Source organism: Myripristis murdjan, chromosome 3, assembly GCF_902150065.1.
Source record: "Myripristis murdjan chromosome 3, fMyrMur1.1, whole genome shotgun sequence".
NCBI lineage: Eukaryota > Metazoa > Chordata > Actinopteri > Holocentriformes > Holocentridae > Myripristis > Myripristis murdjan.
Genome location: NC_043982.1, coordinates 5,097,188 through 5,116,502, shown reverse-complemented (window position 1 = coordinate 5,116,502; position 19,315 = coordinate 5,097,188). Strand labels below are relative to the sequence as shown.

At 40.5% G+C, this 19,315-nt stretch overlaps 1 protein-coding gene across 1 annotated transcript in view; it reads right to left on the bottom strand.

Moving 5' to 3' along the window:
- The window catches only part of hsd11b2 (hydroxysteroid (11-beta) dehydrogenase 2), a 40,123-nt gene extending 21,021 nt beyond the window's left edge, over positions 1-19,102 (bottom strand). Inside the window, exon 1 of the mRNA XM_030048339.1 lies at positions 18,486-19,102. Within this exon, the coding sequence (XP_029904199.1) occupies positions 18,486-18,762 (277 nt within the window). The 5' untranslated portion in view covers positions 18,763-19,102. The remainder of the gene's footprint in view (positions 1-18,485) is intronic.
- Positions 19,103-19,315: the final 213 nt, after the last annotated feature.

Here is a 19,315-nt window from a genome sequence, read left to right as displayed (position 1 = left end):
AATCCTAAGCCAAAACCTTTTTTTTTTTTTGATATAATGCATATGGTATCCTAATTAATTAGACAAGAATAATAATTAGATTATTAATAATTAATACATTGTACAAGGCATATAGTACGTAACATACATAGCAGTGTTGATGATGTTGAGTGACTGACTATAACTGAACACTGCCAGTCACCCCCGCCCCCACCTCACCCCCCATATGCCACCAGTGTTGGCAGGGATGCAGAGCTAGATTGGATCAGTGTGTTGTACCATGAGATTTCCTGGCATTAGCAACTGAAGGAGACACCCTGTAAAGCTTATCTAAGGCAGAGATCAAACTGTTCACCTTTTGCCGGCATCATTTGAACACTGAGTGACAAGAGAGTGATGGCTCTAACATAATCCTTTCCTTCCCTCAAGCCATTATCTCTTTTAGGGCCATCTCAGGACATCCAGCAGATGTTTTGATTTCTTCATAAGGCAGGCCATTTGACAAGGGCTGCTGTCAGTGCAGGCCAGCTTGGATAGAAAGTACTATGTTTTGGCTCAGTACACCGTTGCCTTAGGAAATCCTTTGCTTTCTCACAAATATAGCCACATGGAGACATTTGAAACCTCTTTAGAAAAAAAAATATTATTACTTACAGTTCCAGTCTGTTGCCTCAAATTTTTGTGGTAATTACACAATTAACCTCTTGGGAATGCAGAGAGTGAGAAAGCAACCACTTTGTTGTCTTCCTGTGTGCCCTTCCTGTTGGCCTGGAGGTGGGTGTGTGAATACAGCAGTACAATCAGGTGTAAACACTGTTTATGTAACATTGAGTAGTAGAGGGTATTTCTGGAGCCAGCTTTGCTGTATCTTTCTTCTTGGGACGTGACTTTGGAAATTCTCCAAGGACACAGAGTAAAGGAGCGTGCCAACGCCCTGACGATCTCGCCAGAGAGCTATTCAGTCACTGGTGCACAAACGCTGTGCGGTGCAGAACAAACAGAACAGGGAGTACTGTGGCGGATCAGGTTCTAGGTGCTGGGACTTCTGGGAAATGGGGGTGCTGCAGTACGTGACAATTCCCTACAGAGATGCGGGTTGGGTGCCTATTTGCATGCGCAAGTAATGCTTTCTGCACCCTTCTGTGCAAGCATATGTGTCAGTGTGTGTGCATGTGTGCATATGAATAAGTATGTGTGTGTGTCCTCTTTTTCTGTCCACACGTATTTGACACATCACTGATATTCAAGTGTTCTCTCTCTCCTCCTCTCATTTTGCTTTTAAGCTTGCAGCGACTCCTCCCTAAGATCTCTGTGCAAAGAAAATAATGTTTATCACACCTTTAGCTGTAAAATAGTAAAAATACTGCCACTCCATTTAGGTTTGACTAAAGTACTTTATGAGAATAGTAGCTTTATAAAATACTTACTTTCTTTTGAGCAAAACTGTTCCAAAATCTTCCTCAAAATTCCTAAAGGAGAATCCCTGATTCTTTTTTAAGCTCCTATCAGAAAAAAATGTAAAATGTAAAAGAGTAAAAATGTCTTTCCTAAACAGAAGTCAATGTGCAGACTTTAAATATTCTCAAATTTGTAACTTTACAAAAATGCCCTACTCTATTACAGTTAGCAGAGACACAGTATGTGGTCCCTCCCTTCCCTATTTCTAAAATCAGGTCATTTATATTTGCCAAGAACTTAGGAAGAGTAAGTCATGCATTCATTTCATCCTGGTTAGATTACTGCAATGCAATCTACTCCTGCCTCACACAACCAAATCTCAGTAAACCTCAGCTGATTCAGAACACCGCAGCCGGACTCATACGCAGGTCCAGCAGCAGAGAACACAGCACACCTGTTTGCACCGCTCACTTCATTGACTCCCAGTCTGTATTTAGAGTGGATTTTAAAAATGTATTGATCACTTTTAAGACTGGTACAGGGTTAGCTCCAGAATATATAGCTGACCTCCTGACCACCTAAAAGCCTAAATGCAACCTGAGATTCTCTGGCAGGTCCTTCCAGGCCATTCCTCAGTCAAACCTTAAAGTCTAAGGTGCCCAGGCCTTTTCCGTTTGGGCCCCTCGGTTGTGGAGCGAGCTCTCGGAGATCAGGGAAGCAAACATGCTGTCTTCTTTTAAGTCACTTGTAAAAACTTACTCTATTAGACTTGCTTGTTATTGATTTTACTGTTTTTGTATGTAGAGTGCTTTGTAACTTGTTTTGAAAAGTGCTATATAAATAAATAAAGGTATTATTACCTCTGGAAATAAGAGAACGGGCTTCTATGTAAGTTTGGATGCTCTACTACTGAAAGATGAGAGAGCTCCATGGTGCCACCGGGCAACTGTTCCACACAGCCATGCTATCCACTCAGCAGGATGACAAGCAATAAACTATATTTTATGTCACATTTTAAGGTCAAGTTCCAAACTAAATTATTAATAACAAAAAATAAAACCCAAAAGGGGAGACAATAATAATCTAAGAATGGAAATAGTCAGGAAAAGCTGTGATTTTTTTTTTTTTTCTTTTCAAAACTATAGCATCCAAATAAAATATTTTTTTTCCATTCATTTGTGCTGCAGTGTGCTTTCTCTGGCACCTCAGGGTGACCCCAGACCACACACTCGACTAAATTCCCTTTACAATCCACTGCTGACCCCTCGCAGCAAGCTGCCTTTTTTTTTTTTTTGCTGGAGGGGACAGGAGAGGCACTTCATGTTACATGTGTTTTTAAGTTGACGCACAGCCAGCCGGAGGGAGGGAGGGAGGGAGAGATGGAGATGGAGTCTGTCCCACTGCCTTCTTACTGATGAAGAGACACCCCACCCAGCTGTCTATGGCTCTGTCCTTATAAGGACTGACACAGGTATCTCCGACTGTCCACTCGGTAACCCAAGGAGACAGAAACAGCCAGAGCATAAATGGATCGTTGAGGAAGAGTATTAATCTCCATAAACAAGACAGTTTGGGGTTGCAGCTCATTTTCCCTGGAGCACATGGCTATGTTATCACCACAGGAGATTGATTTGGCTCTATGACAGTGGGCGGGGTGTATATGTTGTTCTGGGAATAGTGTTAGGCAATAGCCAAGTGCTCCATGGGGCCCCCAGATGAAGAAATAAAAGTGGGGCCATGTGGTAATTGCAGAAGGCTGTGGTTAGACAAGCATGGAGTGATGTCCGAGGTCAGAACACACATCTGTCTCTGGGTGGAGGCCTGTTCACCACACCTCAGTGCTGAACAATTCAATTTTTGCTCGGGTGATGTATGAAGATTAAAGAGGGTAATATTTATAGATAATCTTTATAGTTGAGAGGAAATTGAAAGTATACATTCCATAGTTTCTTGGTTCATGGGAGGATGTGCATACAGCAAAAGACACTTTAAAAAAAGGACAGCCATTTTCTGATCATAGAGGCAGGATTTGCCACTATTGTGATTAAAGGCAGTTTCACTAAAACTACAAACAATATGAATTAACAGCATCAAACATATAAGGACTACCTTGTTTTTAGACCAACACATTGTAAGATACAATATACTGAAGTGTGCTAATGTTACAGGCATGGCTTGCTTTACGTCTCACTAATAATATATTTTGATTATCCAAATGAATAAGGCTGTCTATGCTTTGTGGCACATTTGGTCGAAAGGGCTCTGTTATGTGATCCTTGAAGGAAATGGAAATTTTAAACATTTATTTGTGGCTAAAAAAGCACCCTTGTCACCACTGCCAAGGCGAGAGAAGAAAACTGACAAGTTAAAGTGAAAGTTCAGATTCTTGTGAAAGGGAAGAATTCAATGGGCCAAACTTGGTGGATGAATTACACCCGCATACCAATATATGGGTAGGAATCCTATCACTTCAACAGATTTTCCTTACACTTTCACTAACGACCTATAGCCTCTCTATAACCTAATAACTGCATATTCCAGCACTCTTGAACATTAAACTTGATAGCCAACAGCATATTTAAAATACTGACAGCATATTAAATCACACCAGTATAAACTTTACACACAAGCGACGCAGTCTGTCACCATCCTACAATTAAGGCCTATCACATTGCGAAGGAACTGGCAACAGCATCAACTAGTAAATCCCATACCTACTTTTTTAACCTCACTTCCAGCTGCCAAAAGCTCTCTCACTCTTTTCAAACCATCTAACGTGATTAGAAAGAGTGAGAGATTGTGTGTGCAGCTGTGTGTTTGTGCTTTACTCTCTTTACTCCTGTTTTCTTATGGCTCTATGTTAAGTGTATTGAGACATTCATGTGACGTTTGCTTTAGGTGCTTTAAGGCTTGATTTAACTTCAGTCAGACTTGTTTTCTGTGAAGTTATCATGATTGAACATGATCAGTGATAAATTCCTAGGACTACTCTCAACACTATTGATTTCCCTGGTTGGGATCAATAAAGTATATCTATCTATCTATCTATCTATCTATCTATCTATCTATCTATCTATCTATCTATCTATCTATTTGTTGCAATCCTACCAGTGTCAGCCATACCTGGAAGCAAGTTCAAATTAAACACAAAATATCTGACCTGCATTGTTTTGTTGGTATAGCGTGAGTGTGTCAAATAATTTGCCATGGACAGCCAAGAATATCTAGGTTTTCATACAAACCAAACGCTACACAAGGTGATTTCACTGATTAGTCCACCTTCAGCCTGAGAGGAGGACCTAATTAGTGGAACCTCAGGACTCAGTTATAAGTGTTGTATGCCAGCATTATTTTAATTGACTAGGATCATTCAAACAGCCCAAAAGTAATGCATTGGTTCTTTCAATTCATTTGATTCTTTGATTCACCTAAATGCAAACTCAAACGCAATGGACCTTATTTTTCCATATTTCTCTTGGTCTTTGTGTAAAATGTTGAAAGCTGTCCAAATACTGAGCCACAATTTACTGAAAACACACAAAATGCATGTCAAATGTTTGGGGACTTGGGATAAACTTTGAAGTAAAAATGAGTTTAAATGTATATTTAGATGTACAGTAAATTATAAAGGTCCATTGCTATTTGTGTATTTTGTGTCATGAATGAGCCCCAGTGAAGGAGAAATCACAGGTGACACAGGGTAGCACAACGTATTGAATATATGCTACTGGTTTTGTATGTGTATTGTCTTCAGGGACGGTTTTAATCAGCTCAACTCATCCACATGATAACTGTTAAAATGATTAACTCTGCTTCTTGAGTTTGTTCCTTGGGGTTTATGTTTTTGATAAATGGGATGGTTTATGATTTAGCTGTTATGTAATCTCCAGTTCTGTTGGTGAGGCAGTCGTTGGCAGTTCACTGAAGCTGAACCGAACGTGTCATTCACTGACTGAATCGCATCCTGTTGGTTGAATCTGCCTCATTCAGTGAATTACAGTACCCACTCTCACTCGGTGCACGAAAATGACGAGTGCATCTGTTCTAAACTTAATTTTTTTGGGATTGAATTGAGTTCTTTCATTCACTGGCTCACTTTCCGAGCCACGTTCGGTGTGTGGTTTGAGTGTTGTTCAGTGAATCATCCAGTCCCATTCAGTGAAAGCGAGTGAGAGTGCCCAGTTCAATTTCTGGTATTGAGTCAAGTCCTTTCATTCACTGACTGGACTGCATCCTGTCTGTGGTTTGATTCGATTTGATTATTCAGAAGCGCCTGGGGTGCAACATTTCACTTCTCAATTTAGTGGGTGATTTACAAAGAAGGATGATGTAAATGAGCTCTGCAGCAGCTGACTTAAATTGAATGCACTGCCACTAATACCTGTGGCTGGAAGTGGCGTCTGAAAAGCAACATGGCTTTCAGCACCAGAGACAAAAAGACACACTAATCAAGAAACGTGTTTGCAAGAAAACTACTTGTTCTAGTCTTGTGCTTGTATTTTTAGCGGTAGAACTCAGAGCAGGCAGCAGCTGTTCGGAGTAGTGCAGTGCAGATGTAGCTTTATCTGCAAATCACAAGCTGTTGGTCAGCTCTGACAGTCCCAGTGGAGAGGGAAACTGTCCTGAGAACGCAGCAACACTGGTGGGAACGTATCGCCTCGGAGTTCTTTACACACTGTAGATAAATGACTTGAACACCAGGAAACATATTTCCTACACCCACAACCACCTGTTCAACCCTGTCTCATTGGGGTCCATGCAACAGCCACAAAATTTATTCTACAGATTTGTGTCCTTTACTACGAAATGATATATTTTGTTATGCATAAAGACACAAATTATATTTGGATATGAAATTGCCTTTAGGTGCATATGGACAAGAATTTTCCTTCACCAGAAGTTGCTAAAACCACCTCCAGAGGGGGGAATTTTGGTGGTTTTAGCCAACAAAAACATATATCAAGGTGGGATAAGGTTAGGTTTAGGCTTAAAAAACACTTAGTTACGGATAAGAAAATGTTATGTGGCACAAAAAATGAACCGGTTAAGGCTAGGGAAAGGTTAGGGTTAGGCATGCAAAACACTCGGATAAGGTTAGGTTTAGGCATCCAACTTTTTAGCATCAAACTTGGTCTATGAAAATGAACACTACCGTGATACATGGTACAGGCATGATCTATACTCCCCACTGAAATACATTACTTTTAAAGTCATGCTGACTGTCACAAAAAAAATGCCTGTGGACACGAATCTACAGATAAAAATTTTGTGACTATATTCTGAACTGCCGTGAGACCAGGTTGATCTGTTGTACTCATCTTTGTCCTCAGAAGGAGGCAGCCTTTGTTGGGTATTTCTCATACCAAACCATTATAACTTCATCTGACCGCCTCTCAGTCATTCTTGGTGTATGGAGATGAAGAATCAGTCCAGTCGGTGCAGTCAATTGAAAACCAAGCAAATATGTTGTGCTGTGGCTGCATGCTGAAAGTAGTAAATAAATGTTAATAGTTACCACCAGCTGGATGGCCCCTCCAGCTCAGAGTGCTGCTAGGTTGTTTTGATCGGGAAAGTCTCCGCCAATTCAGGTTCTGTGCTGACGGTTCTGTGTGTAGTTGAGGAGGTGTAAAGTGGATGCTAATTTTACATTTCCACAAAGTTTAACTGTTCGTAAATTATGGCTCTTTATCACAGATATGCTCTCCCAGTGTGTGGGAGTACTGCTCTTGTTCCAGTGTAGATAGAAATAGGAGGCCAGCTGTAGTGTGGTTGTAATAATAAAGATTGGGCGGGGTGGCAGTTCTGATTCTCAGAAATATCTATATCAATCCATCTGGGTTGATAGGCCATCATATTTATCAGCCAGTTATTGTGAGTTTTTATTACTAGAGCAGAACACCCACATACACCTGCAAGTCATCACAGCTCCCTGGAACAGCTGGATAACACATTCTATTTAATCATCCCTGTCAACAGATAACCTGATCATCCCTACAGGAGGAAAAAAAAAACAAAACACTGGAATGTAACCATCAGAAAAAATACTTTCTCAGTATTAAGGCAGCCTTTTCCCAGACAAGTTCTGATGTGAAAGGTGTAGGAATTCATTTTTTTCTTCTTTTAGGTGCATACATGATCTGAGATTTTAAATGAAGGCATTTTCGTTTTGTGGGAGAGGTTAAATTTGCATTTTCAAATACATATTATTATTGTTATTGCATGCAGTTCCAGATGGTGACATGTCCCAACTGGACTTGGCTCTGGTTGGCTCCCATCATCAAACCAGTTTACTATCCACTCAGCAATTTTAGCTCATTTGAATTGGAGTAGCTTCTGTTTTTGGCCAAGTCATGTGCTACTGGGAGAGTCTGGCATCTCAGGCTTCCAAGTCAGCTGATTAACCTGTAATTGTGGCTGAAAATCTGACCAGGAAGAAAAACACTAAGCAAACAAGGATGTCCTGCAATACAAGCTAATTCAACAGTGACACAAAACATTTTTTTGCATTATCATTGTATCATTTGTTGGAAATGACAGTATCTGTCTGCAGCTAATCTCAGAAACTACTAGCCAGTCTTAAATGTTTTGTGCCCAGTTGTGACTGTATGATGCAAAACCTCTCATGGTTGCAGTGATTCAAAACCTTTGCAAAACATTTGTTTTACCTGCCTTCGCTCTTCGCAAAGGCCTCCATCTAAATGCGGACGCCTTTGCTGGAATTTAGTGAGCCATGATGTCAGTCATGAACTTTCTCACATCAGTTATATTACAAACCTCAAAAATGTAGGTTTTTAGCAAGTGAGTTCTACAGTAATGTTAGCTATGAAAATATTTGCTATCATATTGTTGCAGTGCTAGATCCAACGAGGGAGACATTTTCACTGCATTTAGTTGGTAGAGTCAAGAAAATAACATTACTCAGTCCTGCTGGTATTAATTACTATAGAAAATGAAGCTTTTACTTAAACTTATTTTTTAGTCAGTAACTTTCAGGAACTGTCAGTTCTTTGTGGATGAGGGCGATAGTACTCAAGAATAATACCAAATAATTAACATCACCTTTTTATTTGGATTTCAAAAAACCTTTGAGGGAAATACCACCTGGATTTCACAATCACATTTCTGTACAGATACACATAGATGAATCAGGGAGGACTCCAACAGCTACTGGTTGGCCGATGGATCAAATTGCATCTTTGTTTGCTCTGATGCGTCTTGGGGGCACAGTGAGTTAAGCCACATACTATTCACTCGCAGCATTTTGTGTTTGAATCTGTCAGACATAAATGATCTGTCACTGCTATAGAATTCCAATTCTGTAATGTGTAGTGTGGGTGGACATGCTCTTTAAATAATCCATAATCTTTACCCAGCAAACGTTTGATGTTGAATAGACTGATCTGACAGCCAACACCAAATTTGAAAACTCTCCCAAACACAGTGCCAAATGTGTTGAAATGTCTGTGGTTGTTCATAGCTGCTACCTGCATCTGTGTGTAAAACTGGGACTTAAGAATCTTTCTGATATGAGTCCAAAACCATTTCAAGGGTTTGTGCTATCATCCAGCAGTTTTGATTTGCTTTATGTCATGAGCACCCAATAAACACAGGGCCACTGAAAACCTAACACACTATAACTGATATTTGAAATGCTGAAAGCATCACAAGCATGCATAAATGAATATAGCTGCAAGTGGCAGTGGATGGCGGCCAAGCACAATATGCTAATTTGTTTTACGAGCACAAACAGGTTATTTGGCTTACTCCTCAATGCCACAGGAAAATGAATGCATGAACTGCATGTTTGAATCCATCTGACAATAAAATATGTCATTCTTTGCAACAGGGCTGAGTGGGAAACGGTAGTATGGCCACCTATTCCTACTACCTTACCACAAATAAATAAATATAAATATCAGTATATATAATTAGACAGTTCAATGTAAAATACACTGCCTGCCTTGTTGCAGTTCAGTGGGGGTATTTGTCTCCAAAATTAATGCAAGTGGATCTGACACAGCAAACAACATAATTTTGAGTGGAGACCCAAAACTGAAACAACCAACCAACCAACCAACCAACCAACCAACCAACCAACCAAACAAACAAACAAAACAAAACAAAACAAAACAAAACAAAAAAACATTTTGACGGATGCAAAACAACACACATTTGTTTGGGATTCAAATGCAATGGGATGTAGCACCGTTGCATTGCATTAGCTATGCAAATTTTGACAATAAATCCCAAACAAATGTGTGGCAAAACAATTTTTCAGCTTTTGGGTCAAAATATTGTTGTTTGCTGGACCAGATTCACTTGTAATAATTTTGGAGAACAACTTTGATGAGTCGAAGTTAGAGATCTGTTACACTTGTGGGGTAATAAATAATGCTATTAAGGCAAGGGCCATTACTACCACTTTAATGGCTTGTAAGCTCTGTAGTGTTACTATGCAATCTGGAATTATTGGGATAGACCATTCCATATATTAATTGAGCTGATCTTGCCAGTTTTACCAAATTTTAGCCAGCTATGATAGTGAGATATAATGAGGCTTTACATACTTCTGCACTACAGCACCACTTGGTGGGGCACCTGCACTCAATGTAATTTCTCCATTTTTAATACTTTCTCAAACTTTCTTCTACATTATAGCAGAAAGTTTCAAAAATTATTGATTGCTATCCACCATTTCAGTTTTATTGCATATAAGATATATTATTGCCCTGGCCTTGATTTTTAACATTTATAAAGACATGTTTTATCTTCCTTATCTGTTACCACAATGTCTGGTTGGTTATCCAGAACATGTTTATTTGTGTGGACCTGGAAATCTCAAAGTATTGTAGCTTAATCATTCTCAACTACTGTTTATGGTGTCTTCCATATGGCGTTTGAAGGGCCCAACCCATACCAGATGCTGATGTGCCTGCATCCAATCCCTGCACCCTGGTTGTCCTGTTCAGAGTATACTGTTGCTGCTTGCATCTTGCACCATGCTACTATATGCTGGAATGTCTCACAGGTCTTTTTGCACAGTCTGCACCTTGATCCTTTCTGATGAAGTATTGACCTGGTGCTGAGTCCCTGCTCCTGTGCTGCTATATGATTAGAGCCTCAGTGTTGTCTTGCAGTCCCTGACTCAAGTTCAAGTTTATATATAGCCCTTAATCACTGTTTACAGACTCAAAGGGCTTTACTGCCTCACAGTTTATAGAAAACAAAACAAATCCCTGCCCTGAACCCTTGTGGCAGGTAAGAAAAAAACTTCCCTCAAAAAACCCTGATACCCAAAACTGGGAAAAATGCAGAAAATCTTGGGAGGGATCGCAGGGAGAGGGGCAACTGTTCTCGGCTAGCCAGGAGTGCAATGTGTGCTCAGTAGGCAATTACCAACTCAAATCAAATCAAGTGAATTCAAATGAAATAAAAACAAAAACAAATTTAATCAAAAACAAATCATGGCATATATGACAAAGAGAAAAAAAAATGTATTGATGACCTAGATATTGCTTTTTCCATTAAGCTGATGTTGCTGTCTTTGTTGCCTTGCCAACATGGTTCCCATGTGACTGTGGGATTCCCAGGTGAGTGAGCTGTCCTCATGTCTGTTATTTGGCCGTCTCATAGTTCAGCCCTTTCAATCCTAATCGTCTTTCCTTGCCTCAAAACCATCTGTCCACACCTCTCCAGTCTGACTGACATCCTGATGTCATTGCTATAGATCCTGATAAGGTGGATCAATGAGTCTATGTCTTGAGCCTTTATTGATACCCATTTGAGATGATCTGGCTGTAGTTCCTGTAGTTCCACTGATGTTCTGTTTGTGCAGAACAGCCGTTGAACTTCAGAAGATTTGGCAAATGTTGCATTTGTCTTTTATTTTTTGCCTTCTGGTGTTGTTCTGCATTGAATTCTTGATGAAGAAGTTCTGTCCTGTTTACATTGTATAGTGCCAGGCATTCAAGGATTCAGGAATACTTCATCAAGTCATAAAGTGTCTGCAGTTAATTCAGGTTTTGCTCAGATTGGTCTGTGTGGTCTCAGTCATAGGTGACTGCTCTATCTATCAGTACCCGGTACTCAGCACCAGCACCTGGACGCTCTGCTGTTGTTCTGGAAGATCAACATTCCAAAGATTTGGAGCATGGTAGGCAAATGCTCTGCTTCCAGCTACAGTCAAGAAGCCACTACTCATGGTGCAGAGAGTGCAGGCATGCAATTACTGAGTTTACATATATATGATGGTGATAATCCATTCAGCGCCTTGTACTGAGGAAGTGAACCTTAAAGTCTAATCAGGCTTGTATAGGTAACCAATGGAGTGAGATCAAAATATCAAATATCAATAATAATTTCCTGGTATTAGTAAAGAGTCTGGCAAAAAATGGCAGGCCCTGAGAAGGATGTTACAGTAGTCATGCCTAGTTGTTACAAATGCATGTATTATGATTTCAGCATCAGTGTGTGATAGTATGGGTCTGATTTTAGCAAGGGTTTTCAATGTATAGTTTTGTGATATTGTACAGCATCAAATACTCAGTCATATGGTTGGGTTTGGTAGGTAAAACTAACATCTCAGATTTGTCTGCATTCAGTAACAAAAGTTCGCTTAAGTTCAACTAAACAAGTCTCCAGGTTTGTGAGATGTGAGAGGTCATGGTTTAAAAGGAATATAAAATTGTGTATCATCAGCATAACAGTGGAAATCAATATTATATTTATGAATGATGTCACTGAGAGGCAACATGTATAAACAAAATAAGAATGAACCCAATTGCTGAACCTTGTGGCACACCAAACTTCCCCAAAGAGCCTATAGACAGATAATTATTGTGGACAACGGATTGTGATCTATTCAACAGGTAAGAGTATAACCATTAGAGTGCTGTCCGCCAAATACCAGTACAGTTCTGGTAGAGGATAGTGGGTAGTAGAGGTAGTGGGTTTTGATGCAGCCACCACTTCAGGTAAGGTGTCAACAGAAATAACCATAAACTGTGAGAATGTGTGGCTGGCCCCAGCTGAAGTGGTTTGGGGCATTTCCTGAGAAAATGTATGGGATTGAGTATGGTAGGGGCAACCATCTTTACCTCTAATTTCATTGATTCTATCAATGAAAAAAATGCATTAGTCTTCAGCTCTAAATGAGTTATTCCAAGTGTATGGATGTCTCCAAGTTTTGTAACAATAAATCAAAAAAGAATTTAGGACTGTTTTCATTGTTATTGATTAGTAGTGAAATGTATTTGGTTCTGGCTGCTGAGCATGTACGTTAATGATTCTTAAAACTTTCAACCCACACACAGCAACAAACTCACTATGTGTTTTACATCACCTGCGCTCAAGCTTCCTATAGCCCTGTTTCAAGGCATGAATAGAGTTAAGGCTGTTATGCAGAACCTTGTTCAGAATGTCAGTAAGGTCACCTAAGGCTTTATCACATGTAGCACCGGGGTTAAGGGCAGTAGGGAGCTGCTCAATAAGGCTATTTTTGACTGAACCATCCTGGTATCCTGTTGGCCTGTGCTTCTCTGGTGTATCTCTTTACACCTTGTCCTAACTGCATCCATGCTTTTGGGCAGCACATCACAACAGCTGATGCTGTCCACACTTTAAGTGTGAAGTCTAGGTGTCAAGTCAAAAGGTAAACAAACCATGAATTTGATTTGTATGACTTTGGCAACAGCAAAATGGGTGAGTAGTTGCAGAACAGGCAATATGATGCATCAAAAATAGACATCAGGTGTCCATTGAAGCTTTGGGGAAAGACATCACATTGCAACGTGAAGTCAGTGTCATTGATTATAGTGGGAGTGATTGCTTTGTTTTCTTTTGTTTGTTTGGTTTTGTTTGGGGGGGGGCTCAGTTGTGGAAATCACACTGTATTTCTTCAGTAGCCATGATCGGTCCTTGATTATTACACCATTTTGTAGCCAGGCCAGCTTACTATATTCTTTGCATGTTGTCTTTATCTTGGCTTCCAGTCTTAGTCTCCAAGGGGCAACTATTTATAGCTTGTCTTCCTGATCTTGTAGCTGAGCATCTCTAGGATCACTGTTGCTGTGGCAGTGTAGTGCTGCATTGATACCTGTCAGCATACTGTCCAATGGAAGCTTGTCACTGAGCCTAGGCAGTCTAGTTCAGTGTCTGTGTACAAAATCTGTGTATTATGATTGATGGGTGTAGTCCCAAATGACTCTGTAAGTGTAGATGTCGATCTTTCATCCATTGATTGTTTCTTTACACATTCCATATATCCCCCCTTATGGGGCTTGCTGTTATAGTAGTATGCGTGCAATTCCAGGTTTTCTGTTCTTGTCCATGAAAGTTTTGCCCCAGAAGCTGACTTGTCATTAGACTATGTTGACTCCTTAAAATCTGATGCAGACCTTTTTAGTTGGACATCCAAGCTGGCATGGCTTGTTCATTCTTACTGAGTTGTTTTGGGTTGTTAAGTTTTCTTATTAACCATGACCAAACTTCTAACCCTAATCTCAACTGTACTTTTCTTGTATAAACCTAACCATTCAATGACCATTGCACATGACAAACAGGTGAAAATAGCTTGCTCAGTCAGGACTATAATCTTCATAATATTCATTACAAGAACACATTGCTTATTTTACAAAACATTATGATCATGTGAACTTGCTGTGATTAGGCTGCCCTGAGACTCTCTGCATCCTTGAATTAACGGCCATTCTCCTTTATGCAACCATTTAGCCTCAAGGACTTCTTTATGCCCCAACTCAGCTTCCAGCCTCTATTCAGATGTCCATTGTTCCTGTGGCCTCACAGTCCTATTATATGCAGACGTTTCCTCAGCCCTCATCTCATTGAGACTGCCCACTCAGGAACATGACGGCATGATGCCAAACTGCAGAGTTGCCTAGTCAGCGAGCCCTATGACTTCAACCCTCATCCTTCGAAGAATGTGCCTCTTTGTATCACACTTCAATTAGCTTTCTAAGAGGTTTAACAGGGCCTTATTTTCCACCCTCTGCTCTTATTTCCAAAGCGACCCTGCAGTGGCCTTTACAGCTTGCAGGAGAGCCAATTAAATGAGGCTGTTGATTGAGATCTCTGTATTAGAAGATGAAGTTTTAAATCTCTTATTAGAAATTATCCTTCTGGATTATGGTGAAGCAAACCCTCCCTAGGTCACGTTTTTCCATGACAGGTGTAAATAAATTACTATTTATTTATTTATTTATTTTCTATTGATTTAAACTGGAACTGTCTTTGAGGCACTAGAAAACCTGGCCAAATTATATGGCTTCAAGAGCTGGCAGGTACATACACACACACACACACACACACACACACGCTCACACACACACACACACACACACACACACACACACACACACACACACACACACACACGCTGTTCCTATCCACGTATGCTCAGATGCAATCACACAGATTTATTTCTATGTATGTGTCTGGGTAAAGGCTGTAGCGTGTAACATTTCCCTGAGAACACACAGAGAAGTGCAGTTTGAACATGGTCATGTGTACAATGTGTGGCTTGGGGATTTTAAGCCTTGTTACCATGACACTAGACGACCTCCTAAGGCCCACTGGCAAAGCCAGTGGACAGCTTTGTCTACAGCATACGTTGATCTGATTTGGGATTACCTTGGCACTGTGCCTTGCTTACTCTTTTCTCCATGGTTCCAATGCGACAGAAATTGTGACTTCCATTCCCCATTCTATGGAAAATACTGCATGATTGATTCAGACTCTTATTGTGGTTTTACTGGGACATTCAACTGGGGCATTCAGGAAGCTCATTTTGTAGGAAGTTCAAAGTTCTGGAAATTTTGTCTAAAAAAATAAATAAAAAACATTCCTAACCCCAGTCTGTTAAGAGATCAATATTTTTAAAAGAGGGACTGGCCCAGCATGCGCTGTCCATCTCTGTCAACAACTCACTGCCCTGACATTCATAACCGTCATAGCTAGGGCTTAGTGCTCACTGTGCTACTTTGTTACCTGATATTGTTTCACCTAGTTTTCTTCACTCCTTCCTTTTCTGTCTCGGTCAAGACAACAGAACAATCAAAAGAACTCGCTTTCCTATGTGGGAGGCTATTGACAGAAATCTGACCACACCTTTGTTCAAAGTCTGAGAGACAAAGATGTGTTTTTATACCCTACATGCTTTCTAATATCCAATAGTTATCAAGAGTAATCCAGAAGACCTGTTCTTCAAATTCCGCAAAACAAGGTCACAGTGCAGCAAAGATAAGAGCCTTGGCTGCCAAAAATTTGTGCGTGATGCCCTAAAAATATCTGCAAATATCTGGACAAAAAGTGAGAGAAAGGCACTACCCAACCAGAAATAAGGTGGAGGACACATGACTAAAAACAGAAAATAGTTTGATATTGAAATACCATGCTAGAAAATAAGTGTGTGGAGGTCGGGGAGGCAGATGGATGGGTACTTCCACCTCCAACTTCAGTGACCCAGATTCAGTTCCCAACCCCTGACAAGTTACCACACGTGATCCATCTTTCAAAGTCCATACTTATTTCCAGAAATGTATGAGACTGTGTTTGATCATGTCCCAGATGGTTATTTCTTAGTGTTGTGGAAATACTGTTGAATGTTAAAGGAAATGCATGACTTTAGGATCTATCTTAAGCTTAATCACGTAATGAACATGTTTATACTGTGTTTAGATTAAGTGGATGAAGAATGGCACATAGAAATGTGACGTTGGAAGCAGCTGAGTTTGCTAAAGCAACCTTTGTCATATCTCATTTGACATATTGTCAACAGTGGTGAGAATGGTCAAAAACAAAATAAAATAACATAACATAAAATACAGAATTGAAAGGTTAGGGTGGCGAAAGAGTTCAGAGCTGGGGCCTGTTCACGTCAATTCCTAAACCTCTTTCACCAACAGAAATTAACACATAAAGACTCTGGTAATCCTAATGGCAGAGGGCCAGTAATCACCAGCCACCAGTCAAATATTGCTTGAGTTTGGCTTTACCTGATTCATTTGTTTGCTCTACAAGACCATTTGACTGATAAAGATCCAGTCTCTTATCTATTAAAGAAATGTACTTTGGCTGGTAAAATAATTAACATTAGGGTAACATTAGGGTAAGTAGTTAGTTTAACTGATACAAGGAGGTTTTGGGAGTCTGTCATATAGGTAGGAGGCTGAAAATGGAATGGACATGTACAGCTATAACCTCCTACACACATCTCACTAACTCTCTCTGTTACATACACACATTCACAGAGGAGGCCATATTTACACACAAACACACACACACACACACACACACACACACACACACACACACACACACACACACACACACACACACAGTTTCCTAGTTGCAGCTGGGATAAACTATTCCAAAATGTAAGTGTGTGCGTCAGTATGGGCAGATTATGGTTTCTTTAGCTTTGTGTAATTTTGAGGTCACTAGCAGTCACTTCTCCCACTATAATTACGTAATCACACAATTACACTTATTATTGTACAATCACATTAATCTCCAGTTTGGATTAGCTTGTTAACTATGAAACAAAGAGCCTTAAACCAATTGGCCATTCAATTGTTTCTGGGGAAACAAAAATGTGATTAAGTGTGTGGACTTCAGCAGCCGATCCACACACTGACCACATCATGTGAAAAGCGATTTACAGTAGTTGAGTCCAGAGGGCTCAACATCTCAAGACACAAAGAGCTTGAATTTACATCACTTGCATGGACACAATGCAAGATAAACTAATCAGTGTTTCCAATCAGGGGCAAGTCCTGTTATGGCAGGCTGACAGATGACAAAGATAAACTGGGGCAAATACACAGCAAAACAATGGCCTTCCAGTAACACTGATTCATTAACAGAAACCGCACCACACATATTTTGAGCATGTGAAATGCATGCACATATCTGAAAAAAAAAAAAAAAAAAAAAAATGTTTTCTAGCCAACCACATATAGGCTGTTGGAATGACTGCTGCTGATAGAGCACCCACAATGACTGAGGAAAGCCCAGGTGTGCAGAGACCTCTACCAAAGATGATCTATACAAAAGACATTTCAAGATGCGCGCTCCCCCAGTCCCCCTACTTTCTTTGGAAGTGTTGTCAGAGCCACTTGGTGCTGTGAATAATGTGTGGGTGAGTGGATGTGATACGGCCACTGCCTCCCAAAAAGGGGCGGGACACCCACATAACACAGATAGAGGAAATTACTCGATAGTGAGCTGTTTCTTTCCGAAATTGTCTCTGCCTCTACTTGCCCTGAATGCATAGTTTGAGCTCCTGTGACTGGATGGTAAAACTCTAATTGGCTAGTCAGTGGGCAGCGTGTTGATTGGCTAGTCTGCTCAGACGTAAAATCAGGGTCAAAATTCATGCTTGTATTTTGGAACTTGTAACTTCAGCATCACACACAAAGGAAGGAAATTTGGGTGTCCATCTCTCCTCAGACTTTGTGAAACCTCACGGTCAAAAATAGCCATGAACAAGTTTGAATTACACGTACACAAAATATTTCTACAGCCCCAAAAACTTTTTTCCACATGTGCAAATTTCATCTGCGTGCACAAAACTTTTTCACACAAAATATTTCCGCAGCTACAAAACTTCATTACACATTCTAAAACTATATATATATATATATATATATATATATATATATATATATATTTAATTACAAGTTCAAATTTGGATACATGCATGCATTTTTTTCATACCCACAAAAGGTGATACACAACTGCAGGCTGTGAAATTATTTGGAAACATCATTTCACAAGCTCAGAATAGTAATCACCCTGTAATCACAATGAGATTTCATTCCAAAATGCTATACAACCATTTTGAAAATTATCACTCTTCATGAACTTTCTTCATTAAAAGTCCCTGTCTTCATGTAGTCTGTATCAGTTTCAGCCCCCTCTCTTAGATGTGAACTATTAATTTACATACTAAAAATAAAAGTAGGCAAACTGTTCCTCAAGTGTAAGGTTGATTAACAAGGCTTTGCTTTTTACTTCATCCCCATTTTGATCGCCCAACACACCCTCTGACTCACAGAGACCTGGTTAGTGAGAAAAGCATTTGCCCTTACCTGTGATGAACACGGCCTTGCCTTCTGCGGACAGAGTGTGCACCGGGGAGTTCCTGGCAGAGTAGAAGCAGCAGGCGAAGCAGAGCAGTGCCAGCATCAGGACGGCTGGCAAACAAAACGCCCAGAGCCTCTCCACAAGCACGGTGGCACCCAGCCAGGCCACTAGGGTCGGGGCAGCACTGATGTGGGACGCCAGCACCTTCTTCATGGCTCCTCCAATGAACACGGTCAGCACTCCCATGTATATCCAGAAAGGCAGCGTGTAGTCTTCCATCATATGGGGGAGCACAGTGGGAATGGAGGCTGTGGGGGTCTCTGTCTGCTCTGGAGTCTCTGGCTAAACTCTGTTAACTCTCCTGTATTTCTTCTTTCTATCTGTCTGTCCCTTCACTCACAGGAGGGGACCAGCACTACAGCAGTAACCATGTGCTCCTCAGTTTTCAATCAAGTCCCAGAAGAATAAATATAAACAAGGTTTTTGTCTCTTGGCTTCCTTTTGTCTCTCTTTCTCTCTCTCTCTATCTGTTTCTCTGTCTCTTTCTCTCTCTGTGTCTCCTATCCTGTAGACTCAGACACTGTAGATTCGAGATCAGCCAACACACACACTGATTCCTGGAGTAGAAGCCAGTGCATGAGCTCTTCTCTGCCTCTCCAGTGTATATATAGAGCAGGCTGCTAGGGAGGGGAGGGACTAAAGCAGCCTTCATCTAATCTGTATCCAATGGACAAAGTTTTATGGCAGTTTAGCACTGGCAACCCCCCCCACCAACCACCAACCACCACCACTACCACCACCCCACCACACACACACACACACACACACACACACA